This window comes from Caretta caretta, chromosome 25 (assembly GCF_965140235.1).
Source record: "Caretta caretta isolate rCarCar2 chromosome 25, rCarCar1.hap1, whole genome shotgun sequence".
Lineage (NCBI taxonomy): Eukaryota > Metazoa > Chordata > Testudines > Cheloniidae > Caretta > Caretta caretta.
This window is the reverse complement of record NC_134230.1, coordinates 10,651,987-10,672,644: the sequence shown is the minus strand read 5'-3', so window position 1 is coordinate 10,672,644 and position 20,658 is coordinate 10,651,987. Positions and strand designations below refer to the sequence as shown.

Below are 20,658 nucleotides of genomic sequence, written 5' to 3'. Positions count from 1 at the left end.
TCCTCGGCCCAGACCTAGTCACTGTCTGGGCCAAGTCTCTGCAGAGCAGGGTCCTCCCTCTTTCGTGCAGGCGAGCTGTGCTCGCCTTACTGCCGAAGAAGGGGGACCTCCGCGATTTACAAAATTGGCGTCCCGTCTCGCTCCTCAGCACGGACTACAAAATCGTAGCGAAAGCAATCTCGCTGCGACTAGGGTCTGTGCTGGCGGACGTGATCCACCCAGACCAGACCTACACCGTCCCGGACCGCAGTATCTTTGATAACCTATTTCTGGTTCGGGACCTTTTGGAACTCGGGCGTAGAGACGGTCTGTTGTTCGCCCTCTTGTCCCTAGATCAGGAGAAGGCATTCGATAGGGTGGACCACGGGTACCTCCTGAACACTCTGCGAGCGTTTGGCTTCGGACCCCAGTTTGTGGGTTTTCTCCGGGTGCTGTACGCCTCCGCAGTGTCTGGTTAAGCTCAACTGGACCCTGACTGAACCGGTTAGCTTCGAGTGAGGAGTACGGCAGGGGTGCCCCCTCTCGGGCCAGCTGTACGCTCTGGCAATCGAGCCCTTCCTCTGCCTCCTCTGCAGGAGGTTGACAGGGTTGGTGCTGCGGGAGCCGGAGCTGCGGCTGGTCCTGTCGGTGTACGCTGATGACGTGCTCCTCGTGGTCCAGGACTCAGGCGACTTGGCACGAGTGGAGGCTTGCCAGGCCATCTATTCGGCAGCCTCCTCCGCCTGGGTCAACTGGGTCAAGCGCTCTGGCTTGGCGGTAGGGGACTGGCGGCATGCGAGCTCCCTCCTACCCGCGCTTCAGACCATCTGGTGGAGCGCGGGTCCGCTGCTCTACCTCGGCGTTTACCTTTCTGCCACGCATCCCTCTCTGCCGGAGAACTGGGAAAATGTAGAGGGCGGGGTAATAGAGCGGATCCGGAAATGGACGGGACTACTCCGATGTCTCTCCCTTCGTAGGAGAGCGCTGGTGCTTAATCAACGAGTCCTGTCCAAGCTCTGGTACCGGCTCAACACCCTGGTCCCAGCCCCGGGTTTCCTGACTAACCTCCGGACATCGATTCTGGGGTTCTTTTGGTCAGGAATGCACTGGGCCCCTGTAGGGGTTCTTCATCTAACCCTGAAGGAAGGAGGGCAGGGCCTGAAGTGTCTGCACACTCAGGTCTGCGTCTTCCGCCTCCAGGCCCTACAGAGGCTCCTCTATAGTGCAGGCAGTTCGGCGTGGAGCACACTGGTGCACGCCTTCCTGCGCCGTTTCCAAGGGCTTCGATACGACCGGCAGCTCTTTTATCTCTGTCCGGGAGGTCTTCCGCGAGACCTCTTCGGGCTGCCGGTCTTCTACCAGGACCTCCTCCGGACTTGGAAATGGTTTTTAATGACCAGGTCCGTGGCGGCCACCGAGGGGGCAGATCTCCTCACGGAGCCCCTGCTACACAACCCCCAGCTCCGTGTGCAGGTGGCGGAGTCCCGCTCGGTGCGCCAGAGCTTGATCCTGGCAGAAGTCCCGAGAATTGGAGACCTCCTGGACTATGACTGGGGAGACTGGCTGGATCCCCTGACGCTTGCTTGGTGCATGGGGCTCTCCAGACCTTGTACCCCACGGTGCATACTTCAGGAGGTGAAGGCTGCTTTTCCGCCCGCTGCTAGAATTTACCTTGATCGGGTCCTGCTCGAGGCACGCCCTGCCCACCCTCTACCCCAGGCCCGCCGGACCCAATCAACCCCCTCACCCCTTTACGGCGAGCCGGCTGCATGAACTGCAGCTGGTATGCTTCCAAACTGCACCAAGAAAACATCTATACACGCTCGTGCTCCACACCCTTCACGCCCTCACCCTAGTGTCCCACCCCGACACAAAGTGGCGAGATCTTCTGCCACCTTTGGAGGGTGAGCAGCCCCGGTGGGCCAGCCTATATTCCACCTTGGTTCCGAGGCCCGTCGGGGACGTCAGTTGGCGGCTCCTTCACGGAGCTGTGAGCACGGGCATGTACTTAGCGCAGTTCAACCCCATCCCAGATACTTGTCCCTTTTGCAGTGTGAGGGAAACCCTGGTGCACGTATATTTGGAGTGCACCAGGCTGCAGCCCCTGTTCCGGCTCCTCACAAATCTTTTATTATGTTTTTGGTTGCATTTTTCCCCTCACCTTTTTATTTATGCACTCCCCATGCATGGCCTCCCAAAGTCGTGGGATCTCCTAGTTAACCTCCTCCTGGCCCTGGCTAAAATGGCCATCTATAAAACCAGAGAGAGGAGGTTGGCCGATGGAGTTTCCTGTGACTGTGGGGCTGTTTTCCGATCCTCGGTCCGTTCACGTATCCAACGGAGTTCCTCTGGGCGGCGTCCATTGACTCCCTTGATGCTTTTGAGGAGCAGTGGGCGCTGTCCGAGGCTCTCTGCTCGGTGTCCCCGTCCGGCTCCCTTTGTTTTTGACCCTTTGATTGGGGGAGAGAGTAAGGGACCCCAGCCCCAGCCATTGCTGCTGCGGACACCACCACCTTAGAGGGGTCCTTTCACACGTGGGTGTACGTGCCCCCTCCCCGGGTTGTCCACCCCACAGCCTGCCCCTTTTGTTGGATGCTTTCAGAGGAGGGAATTGTTGGTGACACTCAAGCGTGGCACCAGGTAACTCGAGGGGGTGGCAGACCTTGAGAGTCGATGAAGCCCCCTCGCTCTGGACCACCAGGTAACTTGGAAGGGTGGAAGACCATGTGAGTCGAGGAAGCCCCCCGCGCTGGGCCCAGGCAAGCTTGAACACTTCCTTCCCCTGAAGCTAATGAGAAAACAATTGTGATTGGTTGCTGAGTTATACATTGCATATGCTGTTGTTTTGTTTTGTAAGTGTGTTATGCAAATAAAAAAACACCTTTTTTGCTTAAAAAAAAAAAATTACTCTCCTATAGCCATCTGGTCCGACCCTGTCACAGCATGTACAGTAATTCTGACACCTGCAAGCTAGCAAGGTCCCTGTCTAGACTAGGAAAATAGCTCACTTTTGAAAACATGTCAGGCAACATGTGCTTGACCACAAGTGTAGACAGGATTTAACACTTTTTAAACCACGTAGCTGCTTATGGTTGAGCTCAGACTCCCCACTCTCCCTAGGGATGCAAGGGAATTTGACAGTTGCTAAATCTTTCCCTCTGGTAGGGAGGGCCATAGAGGAAGATGTTGTCATCACTCGAGTTTCCCAGGCATGGGCCAACTCACTTCATTTATTAATAATAATAATAATACCTAGCACTTACATGGTGCTTCGCATCATATCAAAACAAATCCTGGTTTGTGAATCTGACTTTCCAAACACCCTGAGGCATGATTACCATCCTGAGCAATTACCCAGTGCTGTATGTCTTCAAAGCCTTGTGCAAACATTAATTAATCTTAACAATCCCCCGGAGGTGAGACAGCAATATTACCCCCATTACATGGAGGCTGGGACAGAGACGGGTGAAGTAACTCACCCAAAGCCATAGCTGGAATCACTGTCACTCAGTAATTCCTGGCTCCAAGTCCTGTACTTAATCCAACCTCCCAGCTGGGCAGAGAGACTGATCCCTTTGTCACCTATAACTTTGATGTGCCTTATCAAAAACCAACCATCAGCTCTGGTGTGCATGCAACACAGGGAGAGGGAGTGAGGGGCAGGAAGCTGGAGGGATTCCAAAGCTCAGAATTTATGAGAATGTCTTTGGTTTGGGAATCTGTGGAGCTTTTGCTCACCTGGAAGTCTCAGGTTTGGGTTGGTTCATACGTGCTTCTAGATCAGCTCCTCGTTGTTCTGTGAACACCTCACGAAAGTGGACAGAACCTTCTTGGATGCTGGGTTGATTGGAAGTTGGGGTGATAGCTCTGGGTAGATTTTGTGTGGTTAGAGTTGGCTCCATGGAGAGCAGAGAAATGGGTCTTAAAATAGCTCTGTGTAATCTGAGATGGTTTTTTAGCTGGGGTGAGGGTGCGGAGCTGGGGAGGTTAAGTCTGGGAAATCAAGTGAACATAGCTACAGAAGGATAAACCCAAAGTGCTCTAAGTATAGCTGGGTGGTGGATACTGTGTTTCTGATCCATTCCCTCCCAGATTCCTGACTTGGTACTGGACAATGAACCATAGGGTTTACAGAGGAAGACACCTTCTCAACCCACTTACTGGGTCAAATTCTGATCTCAGTTACACCAGTGTAAAGCCAGAGTAACCCCAGTGGAGGTACATTAGTGTAATGTTAGTCTGAGTAAGCTCAGAACTGTGCCCATAGATGCAGTATCTTTCCTTCTGGTCCCAGTGTTGCTGTGGCATCCCACCACAGAGATGGCTGCATTTCTGCAGTGAGTGAAGGGAATTTTCCCTAAATGCGTGTATGGTTTGTAATAGCACAGAGCACTTTATGGCTGGCTGTACTGTTGGTTTAGGACCACATTGTGCCTGATAGGATCTGGGCCCGTGATGGGTGTGATGCTCAGCTGCACCCTTCATAGGAGGGACTCGAGAAGAGATTGCATCTCCATGCCTTCTGCAGAAACGAGGCATGCTGGGAGAATGCACTGAGAGAACACAGCTTGATTGCATGTCCGGTTAGGCCTTTCGTGTTAGCAGCTTCACCAAGGATGCCCCCTATAGGGTTAGCAGAGCTACAGGTAACAGTAGAAGGGAGCAGCACCTGTGCTCAGGAGAGTTGCAAGGACTGCAATTACACCTGGCTCTGACCCAGGGTCTGTAAGAGGGAATGGCTCCTTGTATCTCGCCCCTCTTTGGACACCCAGTCATCATCTATCACTTCGAAAATCTAGCCCTCTCAGGATCAGGTGGCAGACGGATGCTTTGGTGGAAATCTTTGTCCAAGTGACTCACAGACAATGGGTGTGAAATTAGGTACAGAGATGTGTTCCGGCAGTCATCATTGTCTATAGCTATAATACACAACACTCATGAGAGGTCTCACATACATCAATAAATAACAATAATGTTAATCATAGCAGACCCATAGCCAGTTGCCAGCACTTTGGCTTCTGTTTTATTAATAAAAAGGAGGACTTGTGGCACCTCAGAGACTAACCAATTTATTTGAGCATAAGCTTTCGTGAGCTACAGCTCACTTCATTGGATGCACGAAAGCTTATGCTCAAATAAATTGGTTAGTCTCTAAGGTGCCACAAGTACTCCTTTTCTTTTTGCGGATACAGACTAACATGGCTGCTACTCTGAAACCTGTTTTATTAGTGTGATTCCTCCAGCCGGGGTCACCCCCTCTCCCTGGGGATCAGTGCAAAGTGTGAACTCAGGACAACGTTGGATTCTTCCAACTGTGCAGACGTCACAGTCAGTCTCTAGCACCAGGCGCTGCACCCCAGTCACCATGGTGGCATCCAAACAGCCATTCAAAGCAACGCACAGAGAGAATTGGGTATTTTAGCAGAAAATGGCTGTGCTCTGGCACTCCTCCCCCTCCCAATGTATGCCAGGGATCTGAAAGACAGCACCTCACCCTAACACCGTTTGTAAGGTGTCCTCAGAGCAAGGTAGGGCAGTGCAATTGGCCAGGAGTCACTAGGCCAGTACTCCAGCTCCGGTTCAAAGGAAGATATCTCGTACTGAGAATCGAAGTAGATAAACAAGGGACAGCAATAGAGGATAGCGATGCATATCAGTACATGCCTGGCAAAGAAACAAAGAATGGGTGTGAGAAGCAGGCGGCAACACCAAAGCCAGTAAATCTTGCTCTCTGCAACAACACAGCCCCTGTCCATATGATGGTGGAAAGTATTCCAGCCACACGGTAGTTGCCAGGATAGTATGGTGTGGATTTGTTGAAGAACACATTAGACCACGTCGCTCGACACAAACCAGGCCAGATTCTGGTGTAAATCCATGTGGCTCCATTGAAGTCAGTGGCCAACTAACCCCATCGGAGGTCTTGGCCCAGTCATTACCCTCTCCTAATTCTCAAACCAAAACTCAGTCTACACTGAGCTCTGATAATGTGATGGATGCTAGAACAATTCCAGCCACAGTGTGGCTACAGCTACACAGTTAGATCAAAACCAAATTATCAAGAAATCATATGCTGTCTGGCCTTGTATGTTCTGGATTTCAGGGCCTGATCATTTGGATCTCAGGTCTCATAACATTTAGCTGTGAGGTGGAATTTGGAGATGCTCCCTGAGCATGGAGTTTTTGAACAAAGTGGCTGACCCACTCAGGCAGCTATAAATCCTGTGAAAGCAAATTATTATCCTTCTCCTTCACTGTCGGTTATTCAGAGAATTCAGAGAACATGACAATTGATACAGCTCCCTGAGAAGAGATCCAGCATATGGAAAGAAAAAGGCATAGACTGCTATTTAATCAGAACAGTGTAAGAAAAGGTCTGGTTGGTAAGAATGTATTTGGCTAGTGCCAAGGGCTTAAATGGTGTTTAATCAATTGTTAGGGCCAATTGAGTGGTGCGAAACATTCACTGAGTTTTGTGTAAGTAAAGACTGAGGCCATGTCTATACACACAGCACTGCTGCAGCATGTCTGATGAAAAAGCTTTATGACAAGAGGAGAAAGCTGTCCTGTCAGCATAAAAAAACACCTCCATGAATGGCGGAAGCTATGTCAGTGGGAGAAGCTGTCCTGCCAACATAGCACAGTGCACAGGAGTGTTTATGTCAAGTGTAACTTATGTCGCTCATGGGCGTTGGAATATTCACACCCCTGAGTGACAAAAATTATGCCGACATAGGCTGTAGTGAGACAGACTGTGAGTAAAAACTGAATCAGGACCTCAGGATGCAGTCCTTATTGCAGAAAGTGTCAAATAAATAGAGCTGTGCAGAAACAGGAATTTCCATCCTGCAGGAAGTTTCACACTTCAGACAAAAATTTAGTTACAAACTGGAACAAAAAGTCAAACGTGTGAGAGTTTCTGCAGAACAGAAATGGTTGAGAAAGTCCATTCTGGAAGAACTGTAAGGGAATGTTTTAAAACATCCTGGGCCAAGCCCAGGGATCCAGCTTCCCAGGAAGATGGCAGACCGGGGACCCAGGGAGTCAGCTGTCTGGGGAGACTGGCAGGTGGGTGAGCTGCCGGAAAGCCATCCAGGCTGCCTGAGGTGTTTACTGGCCACTTCACTTTGAATGGTCTTTTACAGTATGTGTTAAATACAAATGCTAAACAATCTGTTCCACCTTGTATTTAGCTGTGACACTTTTGAGGCTTGGTCTACATGAGCAAATGAGGTCGGTATAACTGAAAAACCCACACCCCTGAGCAACACAGTTAAACCAACCTAGCCCCCGTGTGACGATGTGACGCAGCAGGGAGAGGGGAGTGTTGACCTGGGAATGTGCCCTGCGGATGGGAGACCTGAGAGCCTGTCACCTGAGCCAGGAGGGGGAGGGGGAGGTAACACCTCTGCCCGGGAATGTGGACAAAGGCTGCAGGAGGGAGCCTGCCGGGAGGGGGTTTAGTTTCAGTTTGGTGCTGGGTGGAGGAACGCAGGGAACCCCAGGACTGGGGTCTAAGCTCCCTGCTCCCCCAGAAGGACTTGACTGAGGGGTCCTGGGGGTACCCACAAGCTCTGTTTTAGACTGTGTTCCTATTGTCCAATAAACCTTCTGTTTTACTGGCTGGCTGAGAGTCTCAGTGAATCCCAGGAAGAGGGGTGCAGGCCCCGGACTCCCCCACACTCCGTGACACCCCAGTGTAGACAGCGCTAGGCTGACAGGAGAATTCTCCCATTGACCTAGCTACCACACTGCCTCTCAGGGAGGCGGAATACCTACACCAGTGGGAGAATGCTTCCTCTTGGTGTAGATGGTGTCTTCACTGAAGTGCTATGGCTGAACAGCTGTGCCGTTGCAGTGTTTTAAGTGTAGACAAGCCCTAAGTACCTTTCCCAGACCGGAAGATGAGCTCTGTGTAGCTCAAAAGCTTGTCTCTTTCATCAACAGAAGTTGGTCCAATAAAAGATACTACCCTACCCACTTTGTCTCTCTGGTTTTCATAGAAAGTTTCAACAGAATCAACACGTTCCGGTGGAACTCTTCAGCTCTGTTGAATCAGCATTTTTCCGACAGACAACTGGTCCTTCAGAAAAATTTCAGCCAATTCGAGAAATAAAGATTGAGGCTGGGATTTTCAAAGCAGACTAAGGGAGTTAGGCACACCCATCCAAAGGGATTTAGGGACCTGACTCCCTTAGGTTCCTTTGGAACTCCCACCCTAAAAGAATTAAAAAATGAAAATGTATATAACAGTAAGGGATCATTTATCAACCCTAATCTTGATTTCACATCACCATAGAGCTTCTTATGCTCCCCTCCCCTCCCCCCCCCCCCCCCCGCCCAAAGTGCTTTCTGATCTCCTAAACTCCCAGGCTCTCTCTGGGCATTCCATTCTGAAACCAGCAAGATGGATTTTCCCGTTGTGGAGTAACTCCCCATAGCAACTTCCCTACTGAGTCAAAGCAGCACTGGGGAAGAAACAGCCACTCTTACCAGAAGCTGTGAAGGTAACAAAAGTTGATCCTCTGCCAAAATCCACAGAACCACTTGTCGCTTAACCAGCAGCTAATGGCTAGCACCCACCACATGACCATGAACGCAGCTATGCGGTGAACACGTGGGTTACTGCACCTGGGAGAGAGGAGTGGGGGAAAGATTGGTGTCTTGAGGTTAGGAGAAAATTGTCCTTTCAGTGTAGAATACATTTTTAAAAAGCAACAGTTAGATTTGATTTGCCAACCTTGATATATCAGAGCAAGACTTGGCTGCTTCCCATTGGAAATGGACAGACCACATTTTCCTGCTGTTCCAGACGCAATTTGATTTATAAAAAGAAAAGGAGTACTTGTGGCACCTTAGAGACTAACCAATTTATTTGAGCATGAGCTTTCGTGAGCTACAGCTCACCACGGTATACATCTGATGAAGTGAGCTGTAGCTCACGAAAGCTCATGCTCAAATAAATTGGTTAGTCTCTAAGGTGCCACAAGTACTCCTTTTCTTTTTGCAAATACAGACTAACACGGCTGTTCCTCTGAAATTTGATTTATGTAAATGGCAGTGTGCAGTACTTAATTTTTGCCAGGGCTGAGCCCTGGCACCTCTGGGGCTGGCAGTTCATAGCCCGGCACCTCTGGGGCTGGCAATTCATAGCCCGGCACCTCTGGGCTTGCTGCATCAGTTATGAAAGTAAAAAAATGGCGTGAGCCCCAGCACCTCTTTCATTACAAATTAAGCCCTGGTTTGGTGATGATGAAATGAGCAGGACTGACAATCCTGGAAACATTCAGGTGGGATTTCCAAAAGAGTCTGAGGGAGGTAGGCACCTACCTCCAATTGGAGCATTTTCAGCTCCTAACTCCCTTAGGCTCTTTTGAAAATACCAACCCCTGTCCCCAGAACAAGTACAGCCCGGGGAGTGGCAGAGCAAACTTCTGCACAGATTACCATGTAGACATACTCCTTAGACTGTCAACAGGAGGGTGCATTCATACCAGTTGTGCTGGTGGTTTCATGTGCTTGGGCATTTGCCCGTTAGGAACTGAGCCCACCTCACAGAAGCCATCAAACAGCTGCAAATTGGGAACACCAATCGCTCTTCACTGACAGAAGCTGGATTTGAGCTTCCCTTCCCCAGCTCACTAGATTCTGAGCATCTTCAGAGAAACGATAATTTGCCCATTCTTTCTCAGGTTGACGAGCCTGAACCTTCTGATTTTGGGGCAGCGAAGCCTGTATGAGCTCACTCTGAGAGGCTGAGTGTCCATCCCAAATGTCTGTTGGTTCCAGCTGGCCAGCCTGATCCTCGAAAGAAAGGCAAGTTGTCTTTGTTCACAGTTTTGTGTGCACTGTTTACACCGGTGCTTTACAGTGCTGAAACTTGCTGCGCTCAGGGGGGTGTTTTTTCACATCCCTGAGCGAGACAGTTGCAGGGCTGTAAATTGCCAGGGGAGACCAGCCCTAAGGTCATGTCTAGCCAGTTTATAGCAGCACAATGGTGCCAATTCAGCTGCACCACTGTAGGCTCTCACCAGTAGCCACTCCATGCTGGCGGGAGAGAACTCTCCTGTCGACATAATGAAACCACCTCCTACAAGCAGCGGTAGCTTTGTCGATGGGCGAGCGTCTCCAGCCACCATAATGCTGTCCACACCGGCGCTTTTGACGGTGTGGCTTACATCAGTCAGCGGGGTGTTTTTTTCACACCCCTGAGCAGCATCCAAGTTATACCAACCAAAGTGCTAGTGTAGTCGGATTACCAGATAGCAAGTGTGAAAAATCGGGACAGGAGGTGGGGGGTAATAGGTATCTATATACGAGAAAGCCCCCAAAATCGAGACTGTCCCTATAAAATCGGGACATTCTGGTCACCCTACAGTGTAGACATAGTCTGAGTAGGTTTCCCAGACCTGAAGAAGAGCTCTGTGTAAGCTTGAAAGCTTTTCTCTCTAACCAACAGAAGCTGGTTCAATAAAAGATATTATCTCACCCCCTTGTGCCTGAGTTTTTTGTGTCATTTAAGCCCCAGTTCAGCACAGCACTCCAATCCTTATTCACCAAAGCACTTAAGCAAATGCTCAATTATTTCCCTGAATAGGGATGTACTTAAGCAGGTACCTGAATGCTTTGCTGAACTGGGGCCTTAATGCAGGCAGTGGCCCTGTATCTGTCTAGGGACCACCTGAATTGGAACTGATGGCCTGTTCCAAAGCCCCTTGCAGTCAATGCATCCGACGAAGTGGGTATTCACCCACGAAAGCTTATGCTCCAATATATCTGTTAGTCTATGAGGTGCCACAGGACTCTTTGCCGCTTTCACAGCTCCAGACTAACATGGCTACCCCCTCTGATACTAGTCTTTCCATTAAGAAAAGGAGTACTTGTGGCACCTTAGAGACTAACCAATTTATTTGAGCATGAGCTTTCGTGAGCTACAGCTCACTTCATCGGATGCATACCATGGAAACTGCAGCAGACTTTATATACACACAGAGAATATGAAACAATACCTCCTCCCACCCCACTGTCCTGCTGGTAATAGCTTATCTAAAGTGATCATCAGGTTGGGCCATTTCCAGCACAAATACAGGTTTTCTCACCCTCCACCCCCCCCCCCCCCACAGCTATCACCAGCAGGAGAGTGAATTTGTGTGGGGGGGTGGAGGGTGAGAAAACCTGGATTTGTGCTGGAAATGGCCCAACCTGATGATCACTTTAGATAAGCTATTACCAGCAGGACAGTGGGGTGGGAGGAGGTATTGTTTCATATTCTCTGTGTGTATATAAAGTCTGCTGCAGTTTCCACAGTATGCATCCGATGAAGTGAGCTGTAGCTCACGAAAGCTCATGCTCAAATAAATTGGTTAGTCTCTAAGGTGCCACAAGTACTCCTTTTCTTTTTGCGAATACAGACTAACACGGCTGTTACTCTGAAACCAGTCTTTCCATTGACATCAGCAGGTTTTAGATTAGGCTCATGGAGAATAGAATTAGGATACAATCATTTAGGGTAGCGATAGACTTAATGCAGATATTATCTTAGCTGTTTATACAATCCTCATTACCCCATCTGAGCAGCTTCCAGTCTTTAATATATTTATCCTCACAAACACACTGTGAGGTAGGGGAGTGCTATTTATTTCCCTTCTAAAGAAGGGTAACAGTGGCAGAGCAGGGCGTTCCCAGACCTCCCAAGTGCAGGCTAGCACTCTCATCAATGGGCCACCCTTCCTCTTCATAGAGCCCTAATGGACAGAACCAAAGCAAGATTCGTGTCTTTGAGTTACGCCTAGGTTCCTTTGTGCCTGTGTGAATGTCTCCCTACGGCTGGGATTCAGTCATTACTGTTTTCCTGTTTAAAGTAGGTTTCAGTATCTTGTTTCCTTTCATTTTGTCATTAGAATTGTCCAATGAATTGTCCAAAAAATTGTCCAATTTTTGCACCCAAATTGTTGCACCCAAATGGCTGAAGGGGTTTAGTGCAAGCTTAACCAAAAAATTCCCCATGAGGCAGATACAAAAGGGTGGATACTGTGGTCAGTTCTGAGTATGTGAAAAGAGGGGGTGTTAATGGTTGCCTTTTGCAACCTTATCAGCAGTGGGTGCAATTCAGCGTCCACTATCACGCTGTAACATGATGCTTGGCTGACTTCCCACAACACTTACCTGGTAAATAAACTGATACCAGTTTCTAAATCCTGTAATTGATTCAAGGCATTTGCTTCACTTTGAGTGGTTGCTAATTCTGCTGATTTGGCTCTAAACTAGAAAATTGTCGCATGCCAGGTTCTTACATATTTGCTTATGTCTGTTGAAATAACAAATTAAATTGCAGGTTTGCAAAGCCCTTTGCACAGACATTGTACAGACTTGTACACCTTGACTTCTGTTCATTTCAGCCATGGTGTACGGTCCTCACAGACTGTAGGAGAAGTCCCCAATTTGATTTTCAGTTTAATTTCACCACTGTTACCCACAGGTACTATTGATTGTTAAAAGATTGAGGCACAAGGCAAATAAACAAAAGAAATCTGAATGGACAGGTGTAGGTCTATCCAAAGTGCTTGTGTATTCTTTTGGCACATCTTTGGAAATCTTGATTTACTGCAGTGCTGGTGATGCGGTGTATGTGTCTGTTTGCGCACACATGTGCGAGGATGTTTGTACGTGCACAGGTACCTTTGCATGTGTGTGCTGGCACGCTTGTGCGTTAGTGCATGTGGGGGGTGTGCACTTGTGTGTGTCTTTGTGTGTGTGCATATTTGCCTGCGTGGGCACATTTGGGTGCATGTATTCGCGTCTTTGCTTATGTGTATGCAAATGTGTGTGTGTGTGTGTGTGTGTGTACTTTTTTTGTGTCTGTGGGTCAGCTTTCCCCTACACTCCTGCCTGCAGAAGCATGAAATAAAAGTGCAAACAAACTGCCCTGCAAAGAAAACCCACATCTTACTTTTTCAGCTCCTGACGTGTTAAATACAGGAGGTGGAGGGAAATGCTGTTGAGCAGATAAGCGTTGAAGGTAGGTTTGATGAATGACATCAGGGTGCAGACAACGGTGGTGAAGCCAACCAGCCAGACAAACTGAGTCCTAATGAGAAAGGGGAGGCAGTCAGATGGGAGTGAGTATTAGGGGTTATACATGTCACAGCAATGCGGGGAGGAGAAAGTTCCCTGTCAGTTGCTGAAAGGGTTAATATTAGGGCTGCTGATTAATCACAGTTAACTCAAAAAAATTAATCGTGATTAAAAAAATTAATCACGATTAATCGCACTGTTAATAATAGAATGCCAACTGAAATGTATTAAATATTTTTGGATATTTTTCTACATTTTCAAATATATTGATTTCTGTTACAACACAGTCTACAAAGTGTACAGGGCTCACTTTATATTATTATTTTTTATTACAAATATTTGCACTGTAAAAATGATAAAAGAAATAGTATTTTTCAATTCACCTCATACAAGCGCTGTAGTGCAATCTCTTTATCATGAAAGCGTAGCTTACAAATGTAGGGCTTTTTTGTTACATAGCTGCACTCAAAAACAAAACAATGTAAAAATTTAGAGCCTACAAGTCCACTCAGTCCTACTTCTTCTTCAGCCAATCGCTAAGACAAACAAGTTTGTTTACACTGACGGGAGATAATGTTGCCCGCTTCTTATTTACAATGTCACCTGCAAGTGAGATCAAGCATTCGCATGGCACTTTTGTAGCTGGCGTTGCAAGGTATTTACATGCCAGATGTGCTAAACATTCGTATGCCTCTTCATGCTTTGGCCACCATTCCAGAGGACAGGCTTCCATGCTGATGATGCTCACTAAAAAAAAATGTGTAAATTAATTTTTTGAACTCCTTGGGGAGAATTGTATGTGTCCTGCTCAGTTTTACTCACATTCTGCCATATATTTCATGTTACAGCAGTCTCACATGATGACCCAGCACATGGTTATTTTACGAACACTTTCACAGCAGATTTGACAAAATGCAAAGAAGGTACCAATGTGAGATTTCTAAAGATAGCTACAGCATTCGACCCAAGGTTTAAGAATCTGAAGTGCCATCAAAAATCTGAGAGGGAGGAGGTGTGGAGCATGCTTTCAGAAGTCTTAAAAAAGCAACACTCTGATGTGGAAACTACAGAACCCAAACCATCAGAAAATAAAATCAACCTTCTGCTGGTGGCATCTGACTCAGAGAATGAAATTGAACATGCGTTGGTTCGCACTGCTTTGGATTATTACTGCGCCGATCCCATCATCAGCATGGAAGCATGAAGGGACATAGGAATCTTTAGCACATCTGGCATGTAAATATATTGATATGCCAGCTACAACAGTGCCATGAGAACGCCTGTTCTCACTTTCAGGTGACATTGTAAACAAGAAGCAGGCAGCATTATCTCCTGCAAATGCAACCAAACTTGTTGGTCTGAGTGATTGGCTGAACAAGAAGTAGGACTGAGTGGACTTGTAGGCTTTAAAGTTTTACAGTGTTTTATTTTTGAATGCAGTTTTACAGTGTTTTATTTTTGAATTTTTTGTACATAATTCTACATTTGTAAGTTCAACTTTCATGATAAAGAGATTGCACAACAGTACTGTACTTGTATGAGGTGAATTGAAAAATACTATTTCTTTTGTTTTTTTACAGTGCAAATATTTGTAATAAAAAAAATGCAAAGTGAGCCCTGTGCACTTTGCAAGCTGTGTTGTAATTGAAATCAATATATTTGAAAATGTAGAAAACATCCAAAAATGTTTAAAGAAATGGTATTCCATTATTGTTTAACCATCACAATTAATTTTTTTCATCGCTTGACAGCCCTAGTTAATATTAATGAAACGTTGCCCTTCTCTAGCACCTTTCAGTGTTTTGCACAATGAGCTCAGCCTCACCCCACCCCTTCCCCATGGGGTTGGTGGTGTTATTCCTATGGTACAGATGGGGAAACTGAGGTACAGAGAGAGGAAGTGACTTGCCCAAAGCTTCAGAGGGACTCCATGGCAGAGCCTAACTGAGATTGGCTAACCATCACCCCAGGCACAAAGTGATCCATGTGCACATTCACAGTGACAGTGCTCAGCCGGTTAGCAAGTCTGCCCAGGGCTCTCATCTCCTTAGCGGTCTCTCCCTAGATCTTTCTGCAGTGATAGCTTGGGGGTGGGGAGGTTGGAGGGTGGTGAGGGCTACACAGCAACGGGATCTCAGCAAGGGCAGGTGACTGGCACTACATGGGGACGACAGACACTTCCAAAGTAGACACCCTGGAGGGCACAACGGGAGGGTGGGTGGGAGCAAGTTAACTATACATCAGCCCCAATTCCGAAGGCTGCTGGGGTCAGGACGTGTTGGATCAGTCCCTCAAAGCTGTTCTGACAGCAGCTTGTAATGGTCCCCAAGGGGCCATTATGCCAGTTGTGATTGCTGGAGCACAGAGCACTCCGGCTTTGCCTCCAGCATGCCGCAGAGAAGGGCTAAGAGGAAACGGCATGGATCTGGCTGCACCAGCTTCCTGGGAGTTCCCCCGTTCAGGCGGAATCCTCAGCTGTCAGCTTAGGGCAGCTTTAGGTCTGCTTTGGACTGCCAGAACGGCATAAGCAGGTTTACAACGAGGCAAGATCTAGTCCCTTACGTAGGACACATGCTTTTGCCGGCTTGTCTCGTTGTGGTTCCTTCTTTCTGTCTCTAATACACGGCACAGGCTGCCCTTTGGCTAGGAAACCGTGTTTGTTTTATTAACTGAATCACTCTGGGCAGGGATCCCCTGTGTTTAAATGTTGGCAAACAACATTTTGTTCCCTGGTAGCTGCCCCAGCTGAATCTCTGGGATCTTCCGCAGGAAGGGAGATGAGGACAAACGGCCGAAATCCTCCCTTCAGGCTGCTGCGATAGGATAGCCAGCTCACTGCCCTGATGCCCCGGGACAAGGCTGGCCTGCTGCAGCAGGCTTTGAGTGAATGATCCCTGCCACGCAGTCCCATTCTCTGTTGCCCTCCCCCTACCCCAGGCCTTTTCACTTTCAGAAACTCAAGGCAGGTTTATGTCCAGGACAGGCCCATTAGAAATGTCCCAAAGAACCAAATGCTCCTGAAGGTTCATGCTATCAGCATGCCTTTGCAGAGCCCAAACCAGCAGCGGACTCTAAATTTGCATCCAGCTCCTGCCTGGAGGTCTCCCAGTATGGAGCCCAAGTATGCTTTATCCACCTGGAAAGGCCCAGAGCTGTGCCTGGCAGAGGGCAGGGGTCACCTGAGTAACAGTTGGACTGAGACAGCAACAGGGCAGAGCCCAGGAGAACAAGACCAAGAACAGAGTCTCCCAGAATGTCTGTTCTCCAAGGGAAGCTTCCCAGAAAGCAGGCACACCTCTGCGGGAGAGAGAGGGGATTTTCCAAAAGTCTCCTTGAGAGTAAGGCTGGGTTGTCTGGCTCTTGGGGTGGGCATGGAAGAGTTGGGGATTCCCAAAGGAAAAGAAGGTGGAAATGGCGACAAGAAGCTGCAAGCACGAGCCGCTTCTGCTTTGTGCTTTGCCGGAGAGGCAGGACGGATGCAAAGTCAGTGGGAGTTTTGCTTGCATAAGGGGACTGCAGGATTGAGCCCAGTGGCAGGAGTTCTGTCACTAATGACAACCCTCCATTTCTCCTGAAAACCCATTCAGATTTTGCCCATTGCTGAACAACAATAGGGCTCTCGCATGGGGGCATTCACGTGCAAATCCCTTGCAAGGTCCCTCCACAGCTCCTCCCGCCTAGGGCTCTGCAGTGAACTCCCGATGACCTCCTCTTTCGCCTGGAAATGACAAACTCCAAGTGTCACTAAGCCCAGCTTGGAGAGCAAAGTCTCACCGGCCTGAAGGGGGAAGACAGACTGTCTCCGCAGACTCTGCCCTTACCCCACAATGAGAAATCCAGAGCTGCCGCTGTGAGGCTGCCCTAAGCCACTCCTCTGGGTGCGCTCATGGATTTTATTGGGCAATAGTGCTAGTCGGACTAGGAAATGCCCAGCACAATGGGGCCCACTGGTCCTGGTTGGGGACTTGGGGGGCTGCTGCAAAACCAGAATAAACATCTGATGAAGTGAGCTGTAGCTCACGAAAGCTCATGCTCAAATAAATTGGTTAGTCTCTAAGGTGCCACAAGTACTCCTTTCCTTTTGCGAATACAGACTAACACGGCTGTTCCTCTGAAACCAGTAATAAAATAAGCCATGAGAAAAACAATTGCTCCCTGTGAGTGAACAAGGACAATTGCAGGGCTCCTTTGTGGCTGGTCTGGACTTTCCTCCCCCACTGCTCTATTTGCCACCTGTCCGGTTTTTGGCTTCTGGGTGCCATTTAGAGTGCCCGGTTACTGCGGGGCAGGAGGAGGTGATGGGTCATTACTGCCTCCTATCTGCAGGTAGGCTTCTTGAGACAATCCAGCGAATGACCAGGGGCGGGTGGTGAGAGGAGCAAGCGATGGGGGCAGGGTCTTGGGGAAAGAGGCGGAGAAGGGGTGGGGCCTGAGGGAAGAGGTGGGGCCTTGGGGGAAGAGGCGTGGCAGGAATGGGGCCTCAGGGATCCGGTTACCAGGAATTAGAAAGGTGGCAACCGTAGTCTTCGGGGACCCTTTCTCAGCTGCTGCAATGGGAGCACCTATATGCAGTGACCCAGCTCCAACCAGCAGTCCTGAGATTTTGGTGGCAGTCTCAAGAAAGCCCCCCAAAGCCTGAGGCTCAGACAAAAAGCCTGAGATTGGAGCATATTTGGCCCTAGTCTCTGCTCTTGGGGACAGGGCCCAGGGATAGGCAAAGCATCCTCTTGCATACCAAGCTGCAGCCATGTCCCTCAGCCTATCAGAGTGACCATCTGGGCATGGATGGTACTGCAGGGTCAGGTACAGGGAGACAAAGGCCATCCAGAAGTTAACCAGGACAAGGAAATAAGAGGTTTCAGTGATCAGAGGGCAACACAGGAAGTGCTAAAGGAGGAGTGGTAGCAACCAGTGTATTGATTTTGCCCAATGCTGTTCCTTATAAATATTTTTCCAACCGTTTTTATTTTAAGAGTTCTTGCATCGCCATGTTCTGGAGCAGGAACTTGAAATTGGGCAGGGGATGGACCTGGGGGCAGCCTTCTACTGTCCCCACGAAAATCCAGCCAGATTTGGTGGACTTATAAACTGCTGAAAATCCCCATTTGCTTGTGCTCAGTGGAGCTTCTGATTTGTTGCTAAAAGCACTGATATTCCATCTGCACTGAGCATGCTCCCCAGAATCTCCCTGCATCATGCGGAAGCAGAAATCCTGAACTGAACCCCCCATACGGGAGAGGACACAGACAAGATGGAACATCACCCTCATCCTCATGCTTTCTTCCATCAAAATACCCTTTGACTGAGGCCTCGTGGGTGGGAACTGGGAGACCACGTGTCCTAAATTCACTTCTTGTAGCAGCTGGTGATATAATAAGCAACTTCGTCCTTATTAATAAGCCAGCAACCCTGCCAGAACATGAATTCGCTAGAGCTCTTAAAATAAAAGTGGTTGGGAAAATACATATAATGGGAGGCATTAGGCAACCTCATTATAGTGGTTGCTACCCACTGAGAGGTTATACAAACAGGAGCTAGATCTTAGGTCTCTAACTTGGCAAACCCAAGTCTTCTCCACTCAGCCACACGCCCTGTAAGAGCGATCTTGCCAAGTCTATGTATTTGAAATTCTCCATGCTCAGCCCCCTGGTAAGCTTTGTAAAGAAAGCCAGCTCCAGCTGAGATGAGCTCTTGGAATGGAGGATCCCCTCATGGGTCCATTGACAGAGCTTCTGCCTGTGAACGATGAGGTTTCTGGTTCCCAGTACAAGCGATGGTACCCTGCAGGGTGTCTCCTCTCAGTAAGGCTGGCTGATGAATGGGGGATTCTCTGGATCAGACAAATCCAATATAGTGTCACAGCCCTGGAATCTGCACCACATGTCCCGCCCAGGTTGTACCTGTCCTTGATAAATCCCGGGAAGTAACGTTTTGGGATCCAAAAGGTGTACGTCAAGGCGACTGTCCAGAGGATGGAGAGCTCATCCAGCAGCTGTCCCACATAGCTCAGGGTCACGTGATAGTAGGTAGAGAAAATACCTGCAATGAGTGAGGCGGGTTGTGTTAATAACCTTCCTCCTTCCAGCTCAGCACCCCCCTCAAGGAGACAGTCCACTGCAATTCCTGGGAGAGATTCTCTGCTTCAGAAGATCCCGCAGTTCAGTTTCGTCCCACCAGCCCCTTGATGCTTGTGTTGCAGGAACCCTCCCTGCCTTTCAGGCCTTCGCTAGGCCAAATCCTGCTCAGCTGCTGTTCCTGTCTAACCCCAATGGACACAGCAGGGTTGGATGTTTATAATGGAGACTAAGGTCCAGCCCCACCTGTCCAGTGGGGGAGAACTGGGTGGAACTCCCTTGGGAGATGGCAAGAGCACTCCTGGCTTAAGCAGAGGAGGTCACGCTGGGCACCCCTTTGGGGGCTTGGTGTATCCGTGGCACAGGACATGCAGCCTCTGGTGAGCCTGGGCAGCAAGAGAGCACAGCCAGGAGTCAGCAAATGGGAGATCTGAACCCTTTGGGCCTGATTCCTCTTTAACCTAAGGCAGGGTACACTGCTTCTGGCCAGGTAAAAGGGCCTTCAAGTATGACCGGGCCTTAGTGCAAATGAGAATCAGCCTTGGCGTTCAGTGGGACTGGGTGGCAGGGGAGGTTTCCATGGCAGACAGCATATGCTCCTATTTTCAATTTCCAGATAAACACACCACCCCTTCCTCCTATGGGAGCTCCTAGGCGCCACCCTGCCAGCCACGGAGAGCACAGGGGGACTCTGCTCAGAGTCTACATAAAGGGAATTCGTCCCATGCCAGTGAAAATTCATTAATATTGTCAGGGCTGCTAGTTGGGTGGCTGGGTCACTGTTACACATTGTGAAGGACTCGCTCCCCACGGAGGCCCTGATTCAGGAAGGTCCCAAGGCACTTGTCTAAGGTGGCACACATCCCCGTGCAGGTATGAGCTTAAAGTTAACCATGTACTTAAGGACCTTCCTGAATCAGCGTCTTAGCCTGTAGGGAAGTGAGGCAGAGGGGACCTGCGGGAAGTGTCCTGGGATGATGGAGGGGCTAATCAATCCCTCTTCTTTTCACCCTTTTCCATAATACGAGAACAAAGGGTAGCTCCAAAAGTGCGAACCTGAGACTCTCCTCGAAGCGTCAGTGGGTGTATCTACGCTGCAGGTGGGAGGGGTTGTTCCCAGCCCGGGCAGTTGTACATGATCTGGCTGTGCTCAAGCGAGCCTGCCGAAAACAGGAATCTGGCTGCAGCAGGGCGGGAGACCCCTCAGGCTGGCCACCCAAGTGCAGCCCCATCCGAGGTCTTAGGTGCGTGCTTGGGCGGCCACACGGCTATTTTGGCGTGTTAGCTCGAGAAGCTATCACGTGTACACCTCCCAGCTGCAGGGTAGACCTACCCGGTGTGGGAAAGGGCTAAACTATCCTGCAGGCCCCCAGGGCTTTACTGAGAAAATATGTAACCCGCAGGGAATAAATAATTGGGCTGCATTCTGGCTCCTGCTTTGGTGACATAAAGGGGCTGGGGAGAAGTCGCTTGGTCCAAATGCAGCTTAGGGCTTGCATATACAGCCGTTTGCCACCCCCTGCCCCCTTGC

At 49.1% G+C, this 20,658-nt stretch overlaps 1 protein-coding gene across 1 annotated transcript in view; it reads right to left on the bottom strand.

The window, feature by feature from the left end:
• Positions 1-4,126: 4,126 nt before the first annotated feature.
• Positions 4,127-20,658, bottom strand: part of ACER1 (alkaline ceramidase 1) — a 37,948-nt gene continuing 21,416 nt past the window's right edge. The window contains exons 4-7 of the mRNA XM_048831110.2: positions 18,954-19,092; positions 12,929-13,066; positions 8,473-8,610; positions 4,127-5,643 (exon numbers count right to left, since the gene is read on the bottom strand). Coding sequence (XP_048687067.1) covers positions 5,475-5,643; positions 8,473-8,610; positions 12,929-13,066; positions 18,954-19,092 — 584 coding nt within the window. The 3' untranslated portion in view covers positions 4,127-5,474. The remainder of the gene's footprint in view (positions 5,644-8,472; positions 8,611-12,928; positions 13,067-18,953; positions 19,093-20,658) is intronic.